Below are 22,631 nucleotides of genomic sequence, written 5' to 3' on the forward strand. Positions count from 1 at the left end.
TAGACTTGGGATTTTCCTGACAGTCGTGGGGAGTGGCCCACTGTTGGGGCATCACCTGGGGCCAGATCCCTGGCTCCTGCAGGCTGAGAGACTACCCAATAAGAGCCTCCACATGGCCAGGCGGGAGAGACTGGGCTTCGCATCTCTGGCGTCTGCTTCAAAAGGCTCAGGATAGGCTGGGCGTGGTGGCTCACGCCTGTAATCCCAACAGTTTGGGAGGCCGACACAGGTGGATCACCTGAGGTAAGGAGTTTGAGACCAGCATCGCCATCATGGTGAAACCCATCTCTACTGAAAATAGAAAAATTAGCTGCTCATGGTGACGTGCGTCTGTAATTCTAGCTATTGGAGAGGCTGCGGCATGAGAATTGCTTGAACCCGAGAGGCAGAGGTTGCCATGAGCCAAGATCATGCCTCTGCACTCCAGCTGGGGCAACAGAGTGAGACTGACTTTGTCTCCAAAAAAAAAAGAAAAAAGAAAAAAAAGGTAGAAAAATCCTAATCTCTGAGGTCACCATTATCTAGCTCCTTACCCACTGAGAAGCACAGATGGGAAGCAGGAGCCCCAGGGCCACCATGGCTCGAGCAGCATTATCATTTAGTCGGAATCCATAAGAACACCCTAGGTTTCATCTGGGACTCCCTGCCCATGGGGAAGATGGGAAAGAAGAGTTGACTCAAAGCAGAGATCTGCTAGTGCTCCGTTAGTAAGGAAAGCTGTTGGGTGGAGGGGACCACATTTGGGTGAGGAGAGGGAGCAGGGTGTGAAGGTAGTGAGGGAGTGTGGTGCACCGAACTCAGCTCTTTGGGAAACCGTTTTTGCAGACAAGCCATGGTTAGAGGAATCCCGATGCTCTGGCAAACAGACCTGGCTGGAAGGGATGGAACACAGGCTTGCTTGTGTCCCAAAGGGAAACCCAGCTCCAGCCTTGGTGTGTACCTGGAATGGGGTGGTCTTTGACCTTGAAGTGCCACAGAAGGCAACCCAGAACCACACCAGAGCCTACTGCTGCACAGCCACTAACCAGCTGGGCTCTGTCAGCAAAGACATTGCTGTCATTGTTCAAGGTAAACTTTGCTGCTCTGCTGCCGGGCGGAGGATGGAAATCCCTCAGGGGTTTGGGATTCTTATCCAAGGATGAAAATAAGAAAGATTCTACTAGGTTGGGAAGAATGAGACTCAGAAGTGGGCCTGGTGGGCTGGGGTGGGTGATCCTCGTACTTTGTGACCTTCCTAACTCTGTCTTCTGTGCTTGGACAGGATTGGATGAAGGAATCAGCTCTGCCCTCTTTGTCGTTATTACCGTTGCCCTTGGAGTGGGTGTCATCACCATAGCACTGTATTTGAGCTATCGGCCCTGCAAAGTGGACGGGAGGAAATTGCTCTCTAGACAGAAAGAGGAGGACAAAGAGGAGAAAAGCCAGTTTACTGTTGAGGAAGAGAAAAGTACAACTCATATAATTGACAGCTATTTGATGGAATGAGACTTCTGCTACTGTGGTTTCCCAGGGAGGGAAGAAGGGATAGAGGAGAAAGGAAGAAACAGAATGGCAGGCTGCATTTCCCTTTGTATTCTTCTGTCTGTAAAACAGTGTTTCAGGCCCCCATGTCCCAGGTCCTGTGTGTCCAGTACGTCCACAAGCTCACCTTTCCCTCTATCTCTCTCCCCTCCTTTTTTTTCTCTTTTTGAGATGGAGTCTCACTGTTGTCACCTAGGCTGGAGTGCAATGATGCAGTCTCGGCTCACTGCAACTTCAGCCTCCCAGGTTCAGGTGATTCTCCTGCCTCAGCCTCCCCAGTAGCTGGGATTACAGGTGCACACCACCACGCCTGGCTGCCATTTCTTTATGGTTCCCACTGCCCTTTTCTCTTAAACGTCATGCTAAAGACAGGCACATCTTAGAAATGCAACTCATATGTCATGGTTTTCTGATTTCTAACTGGGAACTCAATTTGTAGTCCAGGGACAGGACTTTGAAGGGAGTAAGTATCAAATACGGGGCTAGGAGTCAGAGCTCTGTTCCCATCTCCACTTTCCATTGCTCCCTTGACCTGGGCTTCTGGAGTGCCAGCTCCCAGAGCTGAGCTTGTTGACATCATTAAGGATCAGTGGCAAGCTTCAACTCAGTAACCATCTGTTGTGGGTCTTGGGGGAGTATACAGATGGTAAGAAATTCCACTTTGGGCTGGACAAGCATCCTATCTAGCCCAGTGTCCTGTCTGTGAAGTAGAAGGTAGAGTTCTTCCACGGAATTGGCGTCATAGGTTAAGCACTCCAAACATCTCTGAATTCCTTTTGACAGAGAGATCAACTGTGAGTTCACATTTGCCAGTTTTCTTTTTTTTACCCATATGGGCGTCTAGGTTACAGTTCCAATGTTTACTCTCCCTTTTCATCAACAAGTGGATATTTTCATCTGTCTGAAAACAATTTCCCTGAAACTTCAAGAGGAATCCTCTTGTGCAAACGTTCATATGATTTTATGATTCAGCTTCCTTTCTTGTCCTTGGAAAAGAGTATATTCACCCTCGGAGAAGGCATGAGGAATCATAAAACCAGATCTTTTCTTCCAAATCAGTCAAGAAATGTTCACTGGAAAGTTGCTATGGTAAAAATAAAAGTGATTTTATGATATCCAAATGCATTTCTCTACCCTTCTGTGTCATTGCTGAAAGCTCTTATTATGTCAAACAGTTGCATTTTATAACTTTTTTTTTTAGATGGAGTCTCGCCCTGTTGCCCAGGCTGGAGTGCAGTCGCGCAATTTCGGCTCACTTCAAACTCCACCTCCCAGGTTCAAGGAATTCTCTGCCTCAGCCTCCAGAGTAGCTGGGATTACAGGTGCCCACCATCATGCCCAGCTAATTTTTTGTGTTTTTAGTAGAAACAGCGTTTCACTATCTTGGCCAGGCTGGTCTTGAAGTCCTGACCTCGTGATCCACGCACCTCGGCCTTCTAAAGTGCTGGGATTACAGGTGTGAGCCACCACTCCCAGCTGCATTTTATAACTTTAAGGACAATTTCTAAGGAAAAAACACCGTGTTGATAGCATAAACAACCAGCCCAGGGCAGGGGGTGCATTAGCTCAGGGCAGCAGCCTATTTGACCTGCTTTCAAAACTAAAATTCAGGCCGGGGAGGTGGCTCACACCTGTAATCCCAGGTCTTTGAGAGGCTGAGGCAGGCGAATCACTTGAGCCCCAGAGTTGGCAAATATCCTGGACAACATGGTGAAACCCCATTTCTACAAAAAATACAAAACTTAGTGTACTATACTGGCACGTGCCTGTAGTCCCAGCTACTTGAATCTGCGGACTCAGAGAGTCTGAGGTGGGAGGATCACTTGAGCGCGGGAGGTGCAGGGTTGCAGCTAGTTGAGATCATGCACTGCACTCCAGCCTGGGTGACAGAGCCAGACCCTGTCTCAAAAACAAAACAAATGAAACAAAAACAAAAACTGAAGTTCAGACTTCCAGATAGAGAGAGGTGCGTAGCCTTCCAAATTGCAGATACTAGCTAGAAAAAATCGTGGCATCAGACACCAGAGAGAAAACATTTTCCCATTCTTCTCAGACCTCCTCTGAGTCTGGTGTTATAGATTAAGTATAAAAATAACCCTTTGGTTTCACCACATACAAAGCAGTGGGGATGCAGCGGTGAACAAAACATTGTCCCTGGCTTCCACAAATTTATTAGGAAAGCTATTTAGACAAACAAGTAGGAGATTACATTTGTGCATGAATTCCTATGACTGGGAAAGCAGATTGTTAAGAGAAAGCATAACTCAGATCAAAGAAGGCTTCCTGGAGGGACATGAATTATCTTGACTTTGCAAAATAGCATCATCCCCCAACATGACCTTTTCAACCTGGATGTTTCCACTAGGTGGAGCTACTGCTCTCTCATCCTGTGAGTCTAATATAAATCATCCACCTTCCCTGAATTGAGCATTTGGGGAAGTAAGTTAAGAAGCAGGTTTCAGAGACAGGAGTATAGAGCCGCCCCATCCGGGGATCCACAACCATTTCGGTGTCAGGATCAGCCGCATCAGGGCTGTAGTTGTCCTGTATCTGCAAACCCTGCCTCATGGCCTCAGTGTCTTGAAGCACAGCAAATCTAAAAAGGAAGGGAAAAATGAGCCAGGTGTGGTGGTGTGCACCTGTAATCCCAGCTACTGGGGAGGCTGAGGCAGGAGAATCGCTTGAATCTGGGGCGTGGAGGTTGCAGTGAGCCGAGATCGCGCCATTGCACTTCAGCCTGGCCAACCGAGCAACACTCCCGTCTTGAAGAAAATGAAAACAAAAACAAAGAAACAAACACAAAACAAAACAAACAAAACCAAAAAGGGAGGGAAGAAGGGGGCCACTTGGACTTTCTAGTTCCAGCAGGGAGAGCCTGGAGACTTAGCCGGCTGCTGCCTTTGCTTGTCACTGCCACAGGGTGTCAGTGTTGACAGATGGTCCCACACAATACCATCAAACCAAGTGGGTCTGCAGATCCAGGTTCCCAGCTGCTGTGGATCTCTGAGGGAGGATGATCTCCTTCTTCGGGGCCTAGTCCAGCTGCGCTTGTCCTCTTGCTTGGGTTTCCAGGGTTCCAGTTCTTAGAGCTCAGTAGTTTGGAAGAGCTGTCCCGCAACGGTCTTCAGAGTAGGCTGGGTTACTTGGAACCCTTGTAGACTTGGAAACTCTGTTTGCTTTCCTTCCCGAAGGATCCACACCACCAGGGGTCAGGCAGCCCCTTCTCACTGATTCTTTCTTTCTTTCTTTTTTTTTTTTTGGAGATGGAGTCTCGCTCTGAACTCCCAGGCTGGAGTTCAGTGGCGTGATCTCGGCTCACTGCAACTTCTGCCTCCTGGCTTCAAGCAATTTTCTTGTCTCACCTCTGGAGTAGCTGGGATTACAGGTGTGTGCCACCATGTCCCGCTAATTTTTGTGTTATTAGTAGAGACAGGGTGTCATTATGTTGGCCAGGCTGATCTCAAACTCCTGACCTCAGGTGATCTGCCCACCTCTCAAAGTGCTGGGATTTCAGGCTGAGCCACCATGCCCGGCTTCATTGATTCTTAAAGCAGGAAGGGTCTCACATCTCTCTTCCAGTATAATAGAGCTTCTGAGGGTAGCTGCCTTCATTGTCTATAGGAGGAGGCCCCACCCCCTAAATGGTTTTGATCATATTCTTTCTGAACATTAAAGCAAGTGGCTCACGCTTAAATTGCAGCTACCTTGATTATCTCCAGAGGAAGAGTGGCCTTTAATACTCCAAACGTTTGTCGTCTTTATTATTATTTTTGAGACAGAATCTTGCTCAGCCACCCAGCTGCAGTGCAGTGGCATGATCGGCTGAGTGCAACTCTGCCTCCCGGGCTGGAGCGATTCTCATGCCTCAGTAGCTGGGAATACAGGTGTGCACCACCACACCTGGCTAATTTTTGCATTTTTAGTAAAGATGGGGTGACACCATGTTGGCCAGGCTGGTCTTGAACTTCTGACCTCCTCCCACCTTGGCTTCCCAAAGTGCTGAGATTACAGGCATGAACCACCGTGCCTGGCCGTTTATCCTCTCAAGGATGGTCAGGGTGGCATTTTGGTGTCTTTCTCTCTAGTCCTGAGAAAGCATAAGTTATATCTTTAGTGGGACTTCTTACCATAGGATTAATAATAGTATTTACCTTAGAAGATTATAATTAGAAAGAAATGACATAATACTTGTAATAAATTAGCATGGTGTTCACATTTGTTGGTTTTAATTATTACACTGATAATTCTGGTGGGAATTAAGCACATCATTATAATCACATAAACTCAAAGCAAGAATCAGAAATCCATGGTGACCTTGAGGGCCATCAAAAGTCATAGACACCATACACAGCTTTCCGATTTTTCTAGTCTTTTTCTTGCTCCTTCCCCTACTTTCCCCCGAGTTTGGTCCTCTATGATTTAGGACTACTAGTAGGGTGACCAGTCCTATTAGCTGAGTTTGCATTGAGCTGAGGGATTCTTGGAAGGAACGTGGGACTTTCATTGTTGACATTGAGAAAGTCTCCTGAAAATGAGGACAAGTTGGTAACCCTAATCCCAGCGGTGCTCATCACATGCCTCAGCACTCCAGGGCCTTCTGAATTAAAGAAGCAGCCAGGCAAAGTGTCAGCTTGTCTTGGCCTAGAAGCCCAGACCTGATAATTCAGAAGAAAAGGGAAGGGGTCAGTTCTGCTCTCAACTGTGTATAAAGGGACAAAACTCACCACGTGTATTTCAACAACGCTCATGGAAGAAATTCAGAAGTGGTCATTTTAGGTTAGGGTAAATTCAAAAAAATGACAGAGTGAAGAAAACATTATCCCAGGGGTCAAGGATGACTCGAGCTCTGCCTACTGAACTCCTCCTTGTGCCAGTCTCACTAGTCTGATCTTTAGGAAGAGTTTTCATTATAAAATACCATTAAGGGTCAGGCGCGGTGGCTCATGCCTATAATCCTAGCACTTTGGGAGGCCAAGGCGAGTGGATCCCCTGAGGCCAGGAGTTTGAGACCAGCCTGACCAACATGGTGAAATCCTGTCTTTACAAAAAACACAAAAATTAACCGTGTGTGGTGGTGCATGCTTATAATCCCAGCTACTCAGGAGGCTGAGGCATGAGAGCCATTTGAACCCGGGAGGTGGAGGTTGCAGTGGGCTGAGATCGCACCACCGCACTCCAGCCTCTGTTTCAAAAAAAAAACCAAAATGGACTTTTAACATATTTAGTTGTGAGAATATATAAGCATTTTACCATTTTACGTGTACATCTTAACCATTGTATGTGTACAGTTCTGTCACATGAAGTACATTCACATTGTCATGCAACCATCACCACCATCCATCTTCAGAACCCTTTTCATCTTGCACAGTCTAAACCCTTTGCTCATTGAATAGCTCCCTATTCCCTCCCTCCCCACAGCCTCTGGCAGCCACGATCCTACTTTTTGTCTCTATGAATTTGACTGCTCTGAGTACCTCATATGACTGGTATCAGACAGTATTTGTCTTTTTGTGACTGGTTCCTGAGAAACACTTTTGAGATGACTGGTTGGAATTCAGAGCAGGTGGCACCACAACTGGCCCAGGTGTCTCATCCCCTTATTCTCCTTTTTCCCTGTTAAACCAATACACCTGTGGACACGAGGCTCTCATCTCTGCGGTCCCTAACACAGTGGTTCTCAACCTTGTTTACACATTAGAATCACCTGGGAAAGTTTTCAAACTACTCTTGCCTAGACCAGATTCCAGGCTAATTATATCAGAATCTCAGGGACTGAGGGCTTACATATGCATCGTTTAGAAAACACCCTAGGCATCTCAAATTTGCAGTGGAAATTGCTGTCCACACCAAGTTGATGAGCTGAAAAGTAGAATAACTGTGGGTAAATCAAAAGAGTTTAAAGTAGATGGTCTTTAAGGTCTTTTTATATTCGAAAATGTGCAAAGTCATGTAGTATCTTTCTAATTCTCAACCAGCAGTGGTTGAGTGCATTCTCCTATACCGGAAGGGAGCTGGGTGGACACTCTCTGGAGTGTGGCTCCCCCTGCAGTTCAGTTTTATGTTACGACCACCCCACTTTAGAACCCTCTTAGTCACCCAGGTAGGCGCTGGACATTGTCATTCCCCTATCACGTGCATTCAACAAATACTTACAAAGATGGGTCACCTTTCCTTTTAAAACACGCAAGCCAAGAGATAATTAAAATTGTGCTCATTCTATCGACTTCTAAAGACCGTGAGATTTCTAAATAATTTTAAGGCCGAATGAAGGACGCTGCAGGAATATTGATTCCAGCTTTGTGCAAGAAATAGTTTTCTGCAATGAGAGTGGTTTAATAGAATGAGGAGCGCTGTGAAAAAGTGATTCCCTTGGTCCTAGTGCTACACACTCGTAATTGGAATACTGACTATAATGGATGCCGGAGGATAAGATTCCCAAAGTAGAAGAAACTAGACTGACTTATGAGGCCCTTCTAACTTCAAAATGCCATAATTTTAAAGCCAGATAGTAGAAGAACTACGTAAGATGTAGGAATGACTTCTGAACTGAGAAATGCAGCAGCTCCAGAGTTCTTCTTATTTCAGCTTTCGGCCACTCCCCAAGGACTGAGTTATTAACTGTAAAATAGCCAAAAATGAACACAAATGGGTCTCATTATCAAGAAAATTCATTATAGTACATAAGAATCAGAACTTCTAAAGAAGATTAATTAGGGGGTTGATTATTTGCATTGCAGAATAATTCCTGACTTCATGAAATCATTTTTGGATACTAGAGTTCCTGTGAGCATCTTAGTATCGATTTATAGGTCACCAGTCACTTAGCCAAAGTGCTTGGCAGAGTAAACTCTTAACTCTAAAGAACTAACCACCGCTCTTTAGTGCTTCTCAACACTAAACATCTGAAATGTTCATTATTTCCTAATTGTCAAGGAAAACAATATAATTTCACAACAGATATTTAGACACTCCATCAGAAAACACAAAACATCCAAAAATTCAATGCAGAAATAACTACAATTTCTTGAGTACTATAATATATCAAAAATGTCACTGTGTTTAATCCTCTCATAATCCTAGTAAAGCAATATATTATTATCTCAGCTTGGTCAAGTAATTTATTCAGGAGCACTAAATTATGTAAAAACCAAATTTTTCTGATTCTTTCCCTTACACCAAGTTCCCCAATCAGCATCTCTTAGAATAAACTTGCTCACAAACAGCTTGGAGACCATGTGTGTTTGGGTTAATTTTTGCTCTTAATATATGTTCAATATGTGTTGCCAGTGTTTAAATGTTAGATTTCACGTAAAGGTCTGAATATCCTAGCTGTCTCAAAGAATCAGAAGGTCTGGAAGCCCTGTCCCTGCAGTCCTGATGGTGACAGGCTGGGTGGGTCCTACCTCAGCAGGGGCTTGAGTGCTGCAGATTGTGCTGGTTCTCACCCCTCTGTGTTGCATCCACCAAAGGAAAGCGAGTGTCATCTGGGATTTATCCTATTCCATCCAGCCCTCATTGCTTACATTGATATCTTCCTGGTACCTGTTGTCACTGCATTTGCAACCCCAAATAAAATCTCTCTTCCACTTCCCTCACCCTAATTCTGATTCCAAAAGCTCTCGTTCTGTATGTCTGAAACTCATTTTTGCATTGTTCTCATTTCCCAAGAGTAGTTGGGCTTAAGGAATATTGATCTTAAAGTTGTTCTGCACACAAGTAATTCTATTATATTGTTTCCTCACCTGTTGGGAAGCTTTTGCCTCGGCACTTAATAGCCCATCTTGTTTTCATTTCTTCTCATTCCTGGGGGGCCAGGTTTGGTGTTGATGGTAATGGTGGGACAGGAAGAAATGCCTTCAAGTCATCTCTGGGATGACCATTGAGCTATGACCAGTGAGCTGGGACCACTGACCTGGTGGAATGGCCTTAGTGAGTAACAGACTGCAGTGATGTGTCAGCTTTCTTATGGCACAGGAACAACCAAATCTCTTATATTTCAGTGGCCTGGTTCCCAATAGACCCTGCAGGCCCTACAGGTTGTCTTCCCAAGCTGCCCCTTGCTTCACACCACCACCTTCCACCCCGCAATATTATAGAAGGACACCTAGTCAGACAAAATGATACAACTTAATTTTATTAGGACAAGGTTGGTGGGCACTGGAGTGGCACCTTCCGGGGCCAGGACAGGCACTGGGGAGGGGTCACAGGATGCCACGCGGGCACCTAGAAGCCACAGCTGCCCTCCACAGTGCGGCACTGCACCATGCGCAGGAATGTCTCGACCATATCCATGTCCTTCCTGAAGCAGTGGAGCAGCTCGTAGTTCTTGAGCAGTGAGTCATCGTTCTGTGAGTCTGTGTCAAACGTGCTGTAGGTCTGCTTGAAGATCTGCCCAGTCCGGGGGCTGCCATCTTGCAGCCTCTGCAAAGTGAAGGAAGAGAAGGAGAGGCTGAGCGCTTGGTCACTGTTCCCTCCCTCCCTCTCTCATTCATTCATTTTCCTCCCTCCCCTTCAGGGTGTAGAGAAAGACCTGGAGGATTGATTCACCAGGGGAAATGAAGACTAAGGTGAGTTCTCTTGGGTCAGGGCCTGACTGCTAAAAAGAGGGCAGCAGTGTTTCTCTCCCCCAGCCCTCGAAGCCAGTGAGGTTGCAGGATTGGGGAACCCTGGCGCCACCCTCACCCGCATCAACGTTTGGATGCCTTCCTCTAGGTTCTTTAGGAGGTCATAGGCATCGCTCTCCGAGGTGCCATACACCAGGTTGTTGGCAAACACACTCCCGAGTAACTGCACGGGCTCCAGCCACGACTGGATGAGAAGCAGGGAGATGCGGAGCAGCTCTAGGTTCTGCAGGGGAAGGACACGCAGTGGCTGTGCTGCCCGGGGGCTCTGACCACAGGCCTCCCCTATCCCCACCTTGGGGAGAAGGTATCCACTCACGGATTTCTGCTGCGTTTCCTCCCTGTTGGAGGGTGTGGGAATAGACTCTGAGAAGCAGAAGGAGGCCTGGGGGTTCCCCATGAGCGAATGCTTCTTTTCCTTTGGGATGTAGGTTTTTTCCTAGGAGAAGGACCCCCCCACCAAGAGGGACTGCTGGTCTCTATGCTGGAGACCAGCTCCCATTGTTACTTCTCTGAGAACCTTGCTCAGTGTATGCTCATCTGCCGGCATTTTCGCTTCAGAAAACAACCGTGAACTCCTTAGTCTCCTCCCATGACTTCCCAGGCGGGGGAAAGTCACCCCTTCCTGCCACCCCTGACACGCACCCATTCCCCAAGAGCTTACAAACTCCTGGTAGGTGTCAAAGGCCAGTTGGTGCAGGCGATGGGCTTGCATCATAATGTTGTCAAAAAGCCTGGATAAGGGTACGCTTGGGACCCTACCAGCCTCTTGAAGCCAAGGCAGGCAGAGGAGAGCAAAAACCAGGAGCAGGGATGTCCGGGAGCCTGGGGAGAAACCGGAGGGCAACGGAGGGAGCCAGAGAGCAAGAGGCCAATGCTCTCCCCGCCCCAGGAGCTGTTTGTTTTTCTCTCTCCATCCCTCCAGGGACCAGGAACATTCTGATATTGGTTAAATATCTGGGCTTAGATGGCGATACTCACATTCAGAAGCCCCAAACCTGAGGGTTAGTGCCCCCGTCCCATCTACAGGGCGCCACCTCTCCCCTCGGGACACATCGTGTCGAAAGGGATTTTAGGGGCGCTTACCTGCAGCCATTGCAGCTAGGCGAGCTGTCCACAGGACTCTGAGTGGTTCGGGCAGTCGGGCTTTGAGATCCTGGAGCTGGTCTCCTGTGGGCTCTTTTTATACCCTGGCCCCTTATCTCTGGCTGCTTGACCCCACCTATTTCTCTGTACGTTTACTCATGGGACCCCTGATGCGGCTGTGCTAATGGCTAATTTAGAAACTCCTCCCACACATGCTGGGATCATGCCCCCTGGCTTGTCATGTTTCCCTTCCCACCGTCACCAACACTGTGAGGGTTGTGCACAGAGGGTCAGCCAGAGATACTACCCAACCTGTCCTCTCTTTAAGGGTCAGGTGGGTGCCCTCTGGCAGCACGCCATGGTGGCCAACCTGAACGCGGGGAAGGATGTCATGATAGCCAGTCCTTAAGACCTCTACCGACCCCATCCCACTCTCTATCCTATCCCTTTCCTCCTCCTCGCATGTTTCCCCTCCACCAAGCAGAGAGAATGTGTGTTTTGGGAAAAGGCGGCAAGCACAGGCAATAGATTGCAGGGGTTCTGGGCAGGATTCAGTCCTGAATTCCACTTTTGCTGACTCCTCCTGGGCCAGCCCGAGGCAGCTGGATGCAGTGCTAATACTGACCACTAGAGGGTACCAACCACACACTTTGCTCTCCTCTTTCCCTGAGCCTTGGGGCGGGGGCGGGGGCGGGGGCTCCCCCAGGTCCCTGGGAGGACGAATCTACACTTGAGGTATTGTCCCAGGTCCTTGGACCTGCAGCAGGGATACAAACCAAGAAACAGAAATCCTGGGGACAGACACGGACCACAAGCGCTTCGTCCTATGCCCTGAAACCATCAGAGAATCTAAAAGTTGTAAGAGCTCTTGAAGGTTTGAGTCTCTTCCCCAGCTTTGGAACTCAGAACACATCAGGCCGAAAGATGCCCTGGATAAAAAAAAAAAAAAAAGTCCTTTCTCCAGAGCAGGTAGTGTGGTGCTACTCAGTTATTTAGTTATTTTAGTTTCTTTATTTTATTTTATTTCTTTTTTGTGATGGAGTCTCATTCTGTCACCCAGGCTGGAGTGCAGTGGCATGATCTTGCCTCACTGCAACCTCCACCCCTGGGTTGAAATGATTCTCCCTCCTCAGCCTCCCTAGTAGCTGGGATTACAGGCTCCCACCACTATGCCGGGCTGTTTTGTACTTTTTTAATAGAGAGGGGGTTTCAGTATGTTGGCCAGGCTGGTCTCGAACTCTTGATTTTAGGTGATCCACCCTCCCTGGCCTCCCAAAATACTGAGATCACTGGCATGAGCCACCGCTCCCAACCCAGTAATTTCAGCTTCTAAATCCCTCTGAGTGCAGGGATCCTGCCCCCAACACAAGGGGCTCTTTGCCTCATTTTGTCTTTCCATAAGGGGCAGCTTGTTCTTTCTCTATTCCCAGGTGAGAATGGCCCAGTGGCATGGGGTGCCTTGTAGAAACCTCACAGCAGGACAAGGCGAAGGAAGAGAAGGCCAGGACTGAGCCTCCTGTCTCCTGGTGCCCAGAGTTGGGGCTATTTCAATACCATCTGGAGGTCACAAGCATCAGATGCCCCCAGAGGTGAGAGCAGGAAAGAACATCCTCACGGGCACTGAAATCATCCCCCGCTGAGTTTAAGAGCATCTAGCACTTGACGCTATAGAAACAGAAGCAAGGAAGCAAGGAAACGCTTCTAGAAGTGGTTGGCTGTGGTGTTGGCAACCAACATTGAAAACCCACAGCCCTGTAGCCCAGGATGTGAATGCTGGGGCCCTGCCATCTCCCCCCTTTCGGAGCAGAAGACAGACCTCCTTTTTCTGCCGTCATTCCCGAAGCATTACCCGACCAGCAGCCCAGACTCATCATCTGCTGGGAGGGCCCTGGGCTGTGGGCTGTTCTCCAGGCAGGGCTGCAGGAGGGTCCAAGAGGGGTGTCATCAATGATACCAGTTCTGAGAAAACTGGGGCCCAGGGAGGGTGGAGACACCTCTTTCTCCATTCTCCTTCCAGCACCAGCAAAGAGGAGGAGCCAGGTGGGAATGGAGGAGGGTCCCTGAGCTCCACTTAGCTTCTGCCTCCCCCACCATCCTTCCTCCAATGTGAATTGGGACAGACGGCGCCCCATGACAGGGTCTTTTAGCCAGTGTTGGGGACTTAGATGTGGATTTTCGGCCATGGAAGAAGTCTCCAGCCTCCCTTAGGAATGAGCCCTAGCAGGGGCCCTAACTAGGGATCACTGCACAACTCCGCAGATAGGCACAGGGCTGGTGAGGCTCCCTAGACGGGTTACTGCCAGGAACACGTGGGAGCAGCCAGGGTACGGGAGTGTCTCCTGTCACCTCTCCACTTCTGTTGACCCCAGAGTTATGGTGACTCAGAGGACTCCAGGGAACCCTGGGGAAACAACTTTACAAAGGGTTACCATGGCAACCATGGACCAGAGGGAAGAACTGAGGCCCACAGGTGTGGGCAGAAGTCGGTGATCCTTTTCTGTAGTCTAGATCTTCCCAGGGCCTTGAGCAATGGAGACCACGTCCATCATTCATTGCTAGTAAAAAATCAACTTTGAATTAGACTTGAGATTTTCCTGACAGTCCCGGGAAGTGGCCCACTGTTGGGGCATCACTTGGGGCCAGATCCCTGGCTCCTGCAGGCTGAGAGACTACCCAACAAGAGCCTCCGCATGGCCAGTGGGGAGAGGCTGGGCTTCGCATCTCTGGTTTCAGCCTCAAAAGGCTCAGGATAGGCCAGACACTGTGGCTCACACCTGTAATCCCTCCACTTTGGGAGGCCGAGGTGGGTGGATCATGAGGTCAGGAGTTCAAGACCATCCTGGCCAAGATGGTGATATCCCGACTCTACTAAACAAACAAAAATTAGCCGGGCATGGTGGCAGGCACCTGCAATCCCAGCTACTCAGGAGGCTGAGGCAGGGAATTGCTTGAACCCGCAACATGGAGGTTGCAGTGAGCTGAGATCACGCCACTGCACTCCAGCCTTGGTGACAGAGTGAGACTCTGTATCAAAAACAAAACAAAACAAGACAAAAAGCTCAGGATAATCTCACAATCATCTTGGTTCCTTTAAAGAACCTCCCTTTATAATTTAGGATTAATGAATTTCTCTGTGTGTTTGGAAGCCCTTCCTATGTCCAACCTTGACTAACTTTAGGGTTCTGTGTGCCTGCTGTGGAAAGTCGCAGATCTGCTGTTGATCCTAAAGTGGTGTCTTTCAGGCTTTGAGATCTCCTGTTAGGTTCAAGACTGTGGGGTTGAGGACAATCACATTTTTCGAAGCCATACTCACCGGGTCTTAGGGATCGCCTCCGAGGGACTGGTGGGCGCTCCTTCCACTCCCACTTTGGTGATTTGCGGCGCACACTTCCCACCTGCAGCTCTGTTCTTTCTTCCTTGAGATCAGAGGCTGTTTATCGTACTGGGACATACTCTACCTCCTTTTGGCTTCTAATATCCTTTCTCTGAATTTGGTACCGAGTCAATTACTCAGCTCATTGGATTAAGGTCTTCAGGGAATATTATGTGGGGATTCCCAAGGGCTCTCCTAGGGGAGGTGAGGAAGATGATCAATACTTCTGCGTGTCCACCATGTGCTTGGGACTCTACTGAGCCATAGGGATGTGAGTGAGGATACTGAGGCTCAAAGAGATCAGGTGGCTTGCCTGGAGCTCTCCCACTATCCAAGGCCTATCCAAGGCCCCCAGGCTTTCCTTCCATGCCAAGATCTTTAGAAACCTCATCTAGTAAAGATGGTGGCACTACTAGGCATGGACAGAGCTTGCCTCAGTGCAAAGCTAGCAGGACAGGGGTCAAGTCCCTGCACAGAGGATGTTCCATGAAGATGGGGGGAATTGAACATGAGGAATTCAGCAGCAGAATGAGGTGTCTATAGGCATTAAGGAAAGTGGTAGAAAACAACCACCCAGTGTAGCTCGGTTTAGTGAACCGAGGCACATCATGCTGCCTATTTGTATTGCACGTTTCAGTGTACATCGTGTTTCACTTCCTGTATCTCGTTGGACCCTTAAGCTTGCCACATGATATGGCCGGGGGGTTCAGGCACGGAGAAAGGGCCTTGGAAGGCTTGGGGAGGAGAGGGGCAGGCACTGTTGTGTGTTGATGGGGTATTGTTTGCACTGGTTGATGATCTCTGAACAACCAAGAAGTACATAACGATCTACCTAACCGGACGTGCTAAGTAATTTCACTTTGGGGATGATTCTCCAGGGAGACAATCCATTGACAGAGAAGTGAAAAACATCGAGATGTGTCTAGTAGTTGTAGGAAGTCTGGGGTGCTTTCCTGATGGGGTGTCCTCAGCTGGAAATAGCCTCTCCTTCCTTTGACCTGTCCTGTGGCTATTTGCAGACATTTTATTCCTCTTACCAGACTGTAAGCTCTTTGAGGCTGGATTTCTTTTCTTTTCTTTTCTTTTTGTTTTTTGAGATGGAGTCTTGCTCTGTTGCCCAGGCTGGGGTGCAGTGGCACGATCTCAGCTCACTGCAAGCTCTACCCACCCCAGGTTCACGCCATTCTCCTGCCTCAGCCTCCTGAGTAGGTGGGACTATAGGCTGTCCGCCAGCACACCCGGTTAATATGTTGTATTTTTAGAGATGGGTTTTCACCGTGTTAGCCTGGATGGTCTTGAACTCCTGACCTTGTGATCCACCCGCCTCGGCCTTCTAAAGTACTGGGATTACAGGCGTGAGTCACTGTGCCCGGCCTGAGGCTGAATTTCTGCCTTTCGTCTATTCATTCTTTCACTCATTCTTCTATTCGTTCATTCACCGATTCCACAAGTAGTTGTTGTCTATAACATTTGCCAGAGATTGTACCAGGCAGATGGGCATATCTAGATAAACAAAACACATGATCCTTTCTCTTCTGGAGCTAACAATCTACTGGCAGCAGAGATAATAGCAAACAAGTAAGTATGTAACAGTAAAATAGAAATTTGGAATTCGAAACATTCCCATGAGGTAAATAGGTAAGATATGGAGGGAGGGAATAAGCCAGAAGGTGACAAGACGAGGCAGCTGGCACAGCTCTAGGCCCCGGAATTCAACAAGCGTCTACTGAGTGGACCCAGCACATGAGAGGACAGTGCTAAGCAGAGAAGTCAAATGTCCACTGGGCTGGGCATGGCCAGGTCGCCCATGCTGTGTCTGGACGTCCTCCTGCTGGTATAATTATTTTAAAATGACAGGACAGGGAAGGGCGCCATGGCTCATGCCTGTAATCCCAGCAATTTGGGAGGCCAAGTTGGGCAGATCACCTGAGGTCAGGAGTTGGAGACCAGTTTGGCCAATATGGTGATACCCCGTCACTACCAAAAATACAAAAATTAGCTGAGCCTGGTCGCGCATGCCTGGATCCCAACTATTCGGGAGACTGAGGCAGGAGAATCGCTTGAACCCAGGAGGCAGAGGTTGCAGTGAGCTAAGATCGTGCCAGTGCACTTCAGCCTGGTTCCCAATAGACCCCGTGGGCCCTACAGGTCGTCTTCCCAACCTGCCCCTTGCTCCATGTCACCACCCTCCTCCCCATAACATTATAGAAGGACACCTAGTCAGACAAAATGATGCAACTTAATTTTATTAGGACAAGGCTGTTGGACACTGGAGTGGCACCTTCCATGGCCAGGAGTGGCAATTGGGAGGGGTCACAAGGGATGCCACCCAGGCATCTAGAAGCCACAGCTGCCCTCCACAGCGCGGCACCGCACGGTGCACAGGAATGTCTCGACCTTGTTCATGTCCTTCCTGAAGCAGTAGAGCAGCCTGTAGTTCTTGAGCAGTGTGTCATCGTTGTGCGAGTTTGTGTCAAACTTGCTGTAGGTCTGCTTGAAGATCTGCCCAGTCCGGGGGCTGCCGTCTTCCAGCCTCTGCAAAGTGAAGAAAGAGAAGGAGAGGCTGAGCGCTTGGTCACTGTTGCCTCCCTCCCGCTCTCATTCATTCGTTTTCCTCCCTCCCCTTCAGGGTGTAGAGAGAGGCCTGGAGGATTCACGAGAGGAAATGAAGACTAAGGTGAGTTCTCTTAGGTCAGAGCCTGACTGCTAAAAAGAGGGCAGCAGTTTCTCTCCCTCACCCCTCGAAGCCAGTGGGGTTCCAGGATTGGGAACCCCTGGGGTCACCCTCACCCACATCAGCGTTTGGATGCCTTCCTCTAGGTTCTTTAGGTAGAGATAGACGTTGAAGTTCGAGGTGCCATACACCAGGTTGTTGGTAAACACACTCCTGAGTAACTGCACGGGCTCCAGCCACGACTGGATGAGCAGCAGGGAGATGTGGAGCAGCTCTAGGTTCTGCAGAGGAAGGACCAGCGGTTGCTGTGCTGCCCGGGGGCTCTGACCACAGGCCTCCCCCATCCCTGCCTGGGGGAGAAGGCATCCACTCACGGATTTCTGCTGTGTTTCCTCCTTGTTGGAGGGTGTCGGAATAGACTCTGAGAAGCAGAGGGAGGTCTCGGGGTTGCGCAGGAATGAATACTTCTGTTCCTTTGGGATATAGGCTTCTTCCTAGGAGAAGGACCACCCACCAAGGTCTACCCTGCAGACCAGCTCCCATTGTTACTTTTCTGGGAACCTCACTCAGCGTACGCTCATCTGCCTGCATTTCTGCTTCAGAAAACAACCCTGAGCTCCTTATTCTCTCCCAGGACTTCCCAGCGAGGGAAAGTCACCCCTTCTTGCCACCCCTGATGTGCACCCATTCCCCAAGAGCTTACAAACTTCTGGTACGTGTCAGATGCTAGCTTGTGCAGGTGATGGGCGCAGAACACAGCGTTGTTAAAAAGCCAGGATAAGGGAATGGTTGGGAAGGCACTGCCCTCTTGAAGCCAAGGTAGGCAGAGCAGGGCAATAGCCAGAATTAGGCATGTCCAGGAGCCTGGGGAGAAACCGGAGGGCAACAGAGGGAATGGAGAGCAAGATGCCAGTGCTGTCCCTGCTCCAGGAGCTGTTTTTTTTTCTCCCTCCCTCCAGGGACCAGGAACATTCTGAGATTGGCCAAATATCTGGGCTGAGATGCCCCCGTCCCATCTACAGGGCTCCGCCTCTCCCCTCAGGACACATCGTGCAGAAATGGATTTTAGGGGCGCTTACCTGCAGCCATTGCAGCTAGGTGAGCTGTCCGCAGGACTCTAAGTGTTTCAGGGAGTCGGGCCTTGGGATCCTGGAGCTGGTCTCTTGTGGGCCCTTTTTATACCCTGGCCCCTTATCTCTTGCTGCTTGACCCCACCTATTTCTCTGTACGTTTACGCATGGGGCCACTGATGTACCTGTGCTAATGGCTAATTTAGAAGCTCCTCCCACACATGCTGGGATCATGCCCCCTGGCTTGTCATCTTTCCCTTCTCACCGTTACCAGCATCGTAAGAGTTGTGCACAGAGTGTCGGCCAGAGATACCACCCAACTTGTCCTCTCTTTAAGGAGCAGGTGGGTGCCCTCTGGCAGCACATCATGGTGGCCAACCTGAACACGGGGAAGGATGTCAGGATAGCCAGTCCTCGAGACCCCTACAGACCCCATCCCACTCTCTATCCTATCCCTTTCCTCCTCCTCACATGTCTCCCCTCCACCCAGCAGAGATAATGTGTGTGTTGCGAAAAGGCACCAAACACAGCCAATAGATTGTGGGGGTTCTGGGCAGGATTCAGTCCTGATTTCCACTTTTGCTGACTCCTCCTGGGCCCGCCTGAGGCAACTGGATGCAGTGCTAACACTGACCACTAGAGGGAACCAACCCCACACTTTGCTCTCCCCTTTCCCTGAGTCGGGTGGGCGGTGGTGGTGGGGGGGAGCTCCCCCAGGTCCCTGGGGATGAAGAAGCCAGACTCATGGTATTGCCCCAGCTCCTTGGACCTGCAGCAGAGATGCAAACCAAGAAACAGATATCCCGGGGACAGACACGGACCACAAGCGCTTCCTCCCCTAGACCTGAAACCATCAGAGAATCGAAAAGTTGGAAGAGCTCTGGAAGGTTTGAGTGTCTTTCCCAGCTTTGGAACTCAGAACACATCAGGCCGAAAGATGCCCTCTCCAGCCATGGAAGCCCCTCCTCTTTTTTCTCCCCCTCCTTTCCAGAGCTGTATAGAGCTTATCCAGTTGCCAAGGGCCTGCCTGTGCATTCTCACGTCAGACCTGCCACTTGTCTTGTGAAGGAGGTGTTATTATCATCCCGTTTCACAGGTCAAGACACTGAGGCTGAGAGAGACTGATTGCATGAGCTACCTCAGCCAGGGCAGCAGATCTCCACAACCTTGCTCTTCCCACATTGTGTTACTCAAAGTCCTTTCTCTGGGCCGGGCACGGTGGCTCATGCCTGTAATCCCAGCACTTTGGGAGGCTGAGGTGGGTGGATCACTTAAGGTCAGGAGTGCAAGACCAGACTGGCCACCATGGCAAAACTCCATCTCTCCTAAGAATACAAAAATTAGCTGGGCGTGGTGGCACAAGCCTGTAAAAGTGGGAGGCTGAGGCAGGAGACTCACTTGAACCCAGGAGGCAGAGGTTGCCGTGAGCCAAGATGGTGCCACTGCACTCCAGCCTGCGTGACAGAGCGAGTCTCCATCTCAAAACAGATTTAAAAAAAAAGTCCTTTCTCCAGAGCAGGTAGTGTGGTGCTACTCAGTTATTTAGTTATTTTAGTTTCTTCATTTTATTTTTATTTTTATTTTTGAGATGGAGTATCATTCTGTTGCCCAGGCTGGAGTGCAGTAGCACAATCTTGCCTCACTGCAACCTCCACCTCCTGGGTTCAAGTGATTCTCCCTCCTCAGCCTCCCTAGTAGCTGGGATTACAGGCACCCGCCACTATGCCAGGCTAAGTTTTGTACTTTTTTAGTAGAGATAGATTTCAGTATGTTGGCCAGGCTGGTCTCGAACTCTTGAGTTTAGATGATCCACCCTCCCTGGCCTCCCAAAATAGTGAGATGGCGCGAGCCACTGCTCCCAACCCAGTTATTTCAGCTTCTAAATCCCTCTGAGTGCAGGGATTCTGCCCACAACATAAGGGGCCTTTTGCCTCATTTCGTCTTTCCATAAGGGGCAAATTGTTCTTTCTCTATTCCCAGGTGAGAATGGCCCAGTGGCATGGGGTGCCTTGTAGAAACCTCACAGCAGGACAAGGCGAAGGCAGAGAAGGCCAGGACTGAGCCTCCTGTCTCCTGGTGCCCAGGGTTGGTGCTATTTCAATACCATCTGGAGGTCACAAGCATCAGATGCCTCCAGAGGTGAGAGCAGGAAAGAACATCCTCACGGGCACTGAAATCATCCCCCGCTGAGTTTAAGAGCATCTAGCACTTGACGCTGTAGAAACACAAGGAAGGAAACAAGGAAACACTTCTAGAAGTGGTTGGCTGTGGTGTTGGCAACCAGCAATGAAAACCCACAGCCCTGTGGCCCAGGATGTGAATACTGGGGCCCTGCCATCTCCCGTCTTTCAGAGAAGAAGACAGACCTCCTTTTTCTGCCTTCATTCCTGAAGCATTACCCGACCAGCAGCCCAGACTCATCATCTGCTGGGAGGGCCCTGGGCTGTGGGCTGTTCTCCAGGCAGGGCTGCGGGAGGATCCAAGAGGGGTGTCATCAATGATACCAACTCTGAGAAAGATGGGGACAAGGGAGGGTGGAGACACCACTTTCCCCATGCTCCTTCCAGCACCAGCAAAGAGGAGGAGCCAGGTGGGAATGGAGGAGGGTCCCTGAGCTCCACGTAGCTTCTGCCTCCCCCACCATCCTTCCTCCAATGTGAACTGGGACGGACAGATAGCACCCCGTGACAGGGCCTTTTAGCTAGTGCTGGGGACTTAGATGTGGGTTTTTGGCCATGGAAGAAGTCTCCAGCCTCCCTTAGGAATGAGGGCAGCAGGGGCCCTAACTGGGGATCACTCCAGAACTCCGTAGATGGGCACAGGGCTGGTGAGTTTCCTGAGACAGGTTACTGCCAGAAACACGTGGGACCAGCTAGGGCAGGGAGTGTCTCCTCTCTCCACTTCTGTTGACCTCAGAGTTATGGTGACTCAGAGTACTCTAGAGACCCCTGGGGAAACAACTTTACAAAGCGTTACCATGGCAACCATGGACCAGAGGGAAGAACTGAGGCCCACAGGTGTGGGCAGAAGTCGATGATCCTTTTCTCTAGTCTAGATCTTCCCAGGGCCTTAAGCAATGGAGACCATGTCCATCATTCATTGCTAGTAGAAAATCAACTTTGAATTAGACTTGGGATTTTCCTGACAGTCGTGGGGAGTGGCCCACTGTTGGGGCATCACCTGGGGCCAGATCCCTGGCTCCTGCAGGCTGAGAGACTACCCAATAAGAGCCTCCACATGGCCAGGCGGGAGAGACTGGGCTTCGCATCTCTGGCGTCTGCTTCAAAAGGCTCAGGATAGGCTGGGCGTGGTGGCTCACGCCTGTAATCCCAACAGTTTGGGAGGCCGACACAGGTGGATCACCTGAGGTAAGGAGTTTGAGACCAGCATCGCCATCATGGTGAAACCCATCTCTACTGAAAATAGAAAAATTAGCTGCTCATGGTGACGTGCGTCTGTAATTCTAGCTATTGGAGAGGCTGCGGCATGAGAATTGCTTGAACCCGAGAGGCAGAGGTTGCCATGAGCCAAGATCATGCCTCTGCACTCCAGCTGGGGCAACAGAGTGAGACTGACTTTGTCTCCAAAAAAAAAAGAAAAAAGAAAAAAAAGGTAGAAAAATCCTAATCTCTGAGGTCACCATTATCTAGCTCCTTACCCACTGAGAAGCACAGATGGGAAGCAGGAGCCCCAGGGCCACCATGGCTCGAGCAGCATTATCATTTAGTCGGAATCCATAAGAACACCCTAGGTTTCATCTGGGACTCCCTGCCCATGGGGAAGATGGGAAAGAAGAGTTGACTCAAAGCAGAGATCTGCTAGTGCTCCGTTAGTAAGGAAAGCTGTTGGGTGGAGGGGACCACATTTGGGTGAGGAGAGGGAGCAGGGTGTGAAGGTAGTGAGGGAGTGTGGTGCACCGAACTCAGCTCTTTGGGAAACCGTTTTTGCAGACAAGCCATGGTTAGAGGAATCCCGATGCTCTGGCAAACAGACCTGGCTGGAAGGGATGGAACACAGGCTTGCTTGTGTCCCAAAGGGAAACCCAGCTCCAGCCTTGGTGTGTACCTGGAATGGGGTGGTCTTTGACCTTGAAGTGCCACAGAAGGCAACCCAGAACCACACCAGAGCCTACTGCTGCACAGCCACTAACCAGCTGGGCTCTGTCAGCAAAGACATTGCTGTCATTGTTCAAGGTAAACTTTGCTGCTCTGCTGCCGGGCGGAGGATGGAAATCCCTCAGGGGTTTGGGATTCTTATCCAAGGATGAAAATAAGAAAGATTCTACT

General features: G+C 49.6%; 1 protein-coding gene and 1 pseudogene across 2 annotated transcripts; both read right to left on the reverse strand.

Annotated features, from left to right (window-relative positions):
* Positions 1-9,639: 9,639 nt before the first annotated feature.
* On the reverse strand, positions 9,640-11,351 carry CSH2 (chorionic somatomammotropin hormone 2). Of its 2 annotated transcripts, NM_001042740.1 has the most exon segments (5): positions 9,640-9,942; positions 10,204-10,368; positions 10,462-10,581; positions 10,807-10,967; positions 11,229-11,279. In NM_001042740.1, coding segments are annotated over 5 exon segments (654 nt in total). In that variant the 5' UTR covers positions 11,239-11,279; the 3' UTR covers positions 9,640-9,744.
* Positions 11,352-16,831: 5,480 nt separating this feature from the next.
* On the reverse strand, positions 16,832-22,048 carry LOC114669737 (uncharacterized; annotated as a pseudogene).
* Positions 22,049-22,631: the final 583 nt, after the last annotated feature.

The sequence above is a fragment of the Macaca mulatta genome, chromosome 16, assembly GCF_049350105.2.
Source record: "Macaca mulatta isolate MMU2019108-1 chromosome 16, T2T-MMU8v2.0, whole genome shotgun sequence".
Lineage (NCBI taxonomy): Eukaryota > Metazoa > Chordata > Mammalia > Primates > Cercopithecidae > Macaca > Macaca mulatta.